At 56.7% G+C, this 3,557-nt stretch overlaps 1 protein-coding gene across 1 annotated transcript, besides 3 other annotated features; it reads right to left on the bottom strand.

Moving 5' to 3' along the window:
• Positions 1–51: 51 nt before the first annotated feature.
• Tco025E_02902 (putative translation initiation factor IF-2) lies at positions 52–2,550 on the bottom strand (the record flags this gene model as incomplete). The annotated part of the gene is made up of 1 exon (XM_029369825.1): positions 52–2,550. The coding sequence occupies one exon, from the start codon at positions 2,548–2,550 to the stop codon at positions 52–54; it is 2,499 nt and encodes an 832-aa protein (XP_029230129.1).
• A 129-nt stretch (positions 2,551–2,679) lies between these two features.
• Positions 2,680–2,733: a microsatellite.
• Positions 2,734–3,317: 584 nt separating this feature from the next.
• Positions 3,318–3,345: a microsatellite.
• A 141-nt stretch (positions 3,346–3,486) lies between these two features.
• Positions 3,487–3,506: a microsatellite.
• Positions 3,507–3,557: the final 51 nt, after the last annotated feature.

Here is a 3,557-nt window from a genome sequence, read left to right as displayed (position 1 = left end):
ATTTCTTCCAATTATCTTTTTTTTTTTATTTCACCTTGGCGCGCACGCCGCTCACCGCGGCGGCACCTTGAGCGCCTTTATGAGCGTCGCCAGGAGGTTGATGTCGTCCTCTGAGAGTTCGTCCTTGAACTTCTTGATCGCGTCGACGGAGGGCCGCGTGATGAGCGAGAACACCGAGTCCGTCTTGTCGAACTGGCGATCGTACACCACGCCCGTCTCGCCCGAGTTAATCTTCACCGCGCACTCGTGCCCCATGCGGGCGACGGGGATGCCCTTGTTGTCACGCTCGATTGTCATGACTCGGCCGAGCAGCAGCGGCGTCTCGCCCCGCATGATCGCGAGGGGAGTGCCGGGGTGCAGCTGCCCGCGCTCCACCTTCACGGGGAGAATGATCGGGTCCGACTTATGAATGGCATCGTCAATGATCGAGAGCTGCACGGGGAAGACGGCAATGGCGCGGGCCCGCTCCTTCTCACGGCTCTCGTATTCAGCGACGTAGCGCGTGAACATGTCAAAGAGGTGGTAAATAATTTTCGCCTCAAAAATGTCAATGTCGTTCTTCTTTGCAATCTCGCGCGCATCTTCAGAAACCTGAACGTCAAAGGCCAACACCACCGCGTAGCGCGGCGCCTTCCGCTTCATGGAGAGCAGCTGCACCATGTGACGCTTGTGCAGCGGACCGATAGAAGCACTCGCGACGGGAATCTTCATCTCCTTTAAATACGCCAGCAATGCCTCCAGCGAGCCAAGCGTCGAACTCTGCACCGTCACGCCAATACCGTCAGAACTTAGCTGATCCGCGATATTGTTGGCCTCTTTCATGACCTCACGCGCAATATTGTCCCTGTCATCGCCAGGATGCACAACGAGCAAGGGGGTGCCAGGGATAACAAACTCCAACTCATTGGCGGCAATTTTAATCCCCATCGCCGCCTTCATTTCCTTGTGATGGATGTACTCCCCTCGCACCCGCAGTTCCTTCAACGGCTGCGGTGTCAGCAGAGCCCGAATCTGCGTAAAAATAGGACCGTTTTGGCCGCATAGGCAGATTGTGTCACCCTCGTGCAGCACACCGTTGATAAGGATCGCATCCACGGTCACACCGTACCCCGTAATGGGCTTCACCTCAAGGATGGTGCACTGCAGATCGTCCTTGTACGTCACCTTGCCCTCCATAAACTGCTGTACAAGCTGAATCTCCAGGAGCAGAAGGTCTGAGATGCCCTCGCCGCTCTTTGCGGAGGTGGGGACAATAGAAACCACCTTTCGCATGTCTTTGTTCCGGTAGTACAACTCCGAGTTGAGACCCTCTGCCTGCATCTCTTGCTTCACCTGACTCACACGTGCTTCAAACTCGCTACGCACGTTGTCCGGCTGCATGGCGAGCGTCTGTTCAATATCCATGTTTTCGTTTGCCTTCCAGGCGTAGAGCCGATCCACCTTGTTGAGCGCAATAATAAAGGGGCATTTTTTCTGGCGCAGCAGACGAATGGATTCGCGCGTTTGGGGCTCAAGACCATGCATGATATCCACCACGAGGATGGCGATGTCGCACAGGCTGCTGCCGCGGCTTCGCAGGTTAGTAAAAGACTCGTGACCGGGCGTATCAATCACCAGGAGCCCTGGCACATTCAAATTGTAGTTGTATTTCTTGTTGATGTCCGCTGTTGCGCCAACAAGAGCCTCACGTGGGAAGAATGTGGCACCAATTTGCTGTGTAATGCCGCCCGCCTCTCCGCCCTGTACGTTCGTGGAGCGAATGCGATCCAAGAGACTTGTCTTACCCGTGTCCACGTGTCCAAGCACGCAGCAGATGGGAGAACGAAGGCTGGCGACACTCTCAAGAACGCGCTGTTTTGCACGTTCTGCGGCTGCCGCCTCGGCGCGGGCGCGGGCGCGTTCCTCGCGCGCTTTTTTCCGCTGCTCAGCCCGCTCAACGCGCGCGGCACGGATGCGCTCGTTCTCGGCGTGGCGCTCGGTGCGGCGGTCGTCGCGCTCCATCAGTGCCTCCCAGTCGTCCTCGTCGACCTCCTCCTCGGACTCGGTTGCCACCGTCAAAGCGCCGTCATCCGCATCCTCCTCTTCCTCTTCCTCCGCCTCTGCTGCTGGGGGAGGCACCGGCACGGTCTCCTCCCGCCTCGGCGCCGCCGCCTGCGGTTTCGGCGCCGGCTTCCGCTTCGGCTTCTCCCGCTCCTGCCGCTGCTCCTCGCGTATCTTGTCGACGTCTGGGAGGATAAACCCCGCCGCCATCATGCGCTCCAAGGCCCCATCCTTCACGCCTTTTTTTGCATCCTTGCGAATCTGGCGCTCCTCCTCCTTGCGCCGCTGCTTCTCCTGGGCGCGTTGGGCCAACTCGAACTTCCGCTGCTCCTCCGCGAGGCGCTCCTCCTCGCGCAGCCGCCGCTCCTCCTCCTCGGCCTCCTTCAGCCTGCGCTCCTCCTCCTCCTTCTGCTTCTCCATGTGTTGCTTCAGCTTCGCCAGCATCGCGGCAGGGGGACCTTTGCGCGCACCCCCCGCCTTCGGTGCGGCCTTCGGCCCCTTTGGCGGCATTGCTCCTCAATCACACGCGTCGCGCAGGGCGCAGGTGCGTCGCGCCAAGCCACTTACTCAGTCCGTCACACGCAGGCACAACTGTGCAGGATGCCAAACCCCCCGAACAGCCTCAAAACAAGCAAACAAATATGTATATATATATATATATATATAAATAATTTACTTATGGATAGAAAATATGCGAACAAGGTCCACCGTTCAGTTTTATTGTCTGCTTGTATTCCCTTCAAACAGCACTGTTTATTGTCTGTGCGACTCTTCTCGCACTCGCACCCTCGCTATCTCCCTCTCTGAGTTTGTGTACCCGGCCGGAAAAGGAGAGTGCCCCAACCGCAATATGTGCGCCCCCTTAATGCGTTGCGCACGATTGCCCGGCAGCGCCCTCCTCGCAAAATAAACCAGACAAGCGATCACGCCAACAACAACAACAAATAAACACACAATCCAAGAGCGACGATCGAGAGAAACTACGAAACAAAATCCAAGCAATCCAACAGAAGGAAAAGAAGGAGAAATAAAATAAGCAGCGTAAACGAGGAGATCAACCACAAATCACCTTCACTGTGGAGGTGTGTACTGACCCGTTTATTCTCACGTCGCTGGTGTGTATCTTCTGCTATCCTTTATATGTAGCCAACGGCGCTTCCTCCTGCCGTCTCGTTGTGTGGCTGCTGCAGCCCTCCGCCTTGCCTCCCTACGGTGGCTGCAATACCAGCACGCACTATAATAGCTTGTGGAGGCTGTCCCTAACCCTGACACCTTCCTCGTCGTCGTCGTCGTCGTCGTCGTCGTTTGGCCCCTTTTTCCTTTTTCGTTTTATTGAACCTAATCCCACTACGGCACACTCCTTATGTGGAGAGAAAACAAATCGCTTGAGAGACTTCAGCTTGTGACGCCTGATGCTGGTGGGGGCGGGGGGGGGGGGAAAAAAGGCAACAACAACAACAACAACATAGAAGGAGCGGGAAGGAAGGAAAGTAGGCCTCTGCGGACTCCGTCATGGA

The sequence above is a fragment of the Trypanosoma conorhini genome, assembly GCF_003719485.1.
Source record: "Trypanosoma conorhini strain 025E chromosome Unknown Tco_14.4_contig_00122, whole genome shotgun sequence".
Lineage (NCBI taxonomy): Eukaryota > Euglenozoa > Kinetoplastea > Trypanosomatida > Trypanosomatidae > Trypanosoma > Trypanosoma conorhini.
Note: the sequence above shows the minus strand (reverse complement) of the source record. Positions and strands in the feature narration are given on the sequence as shown.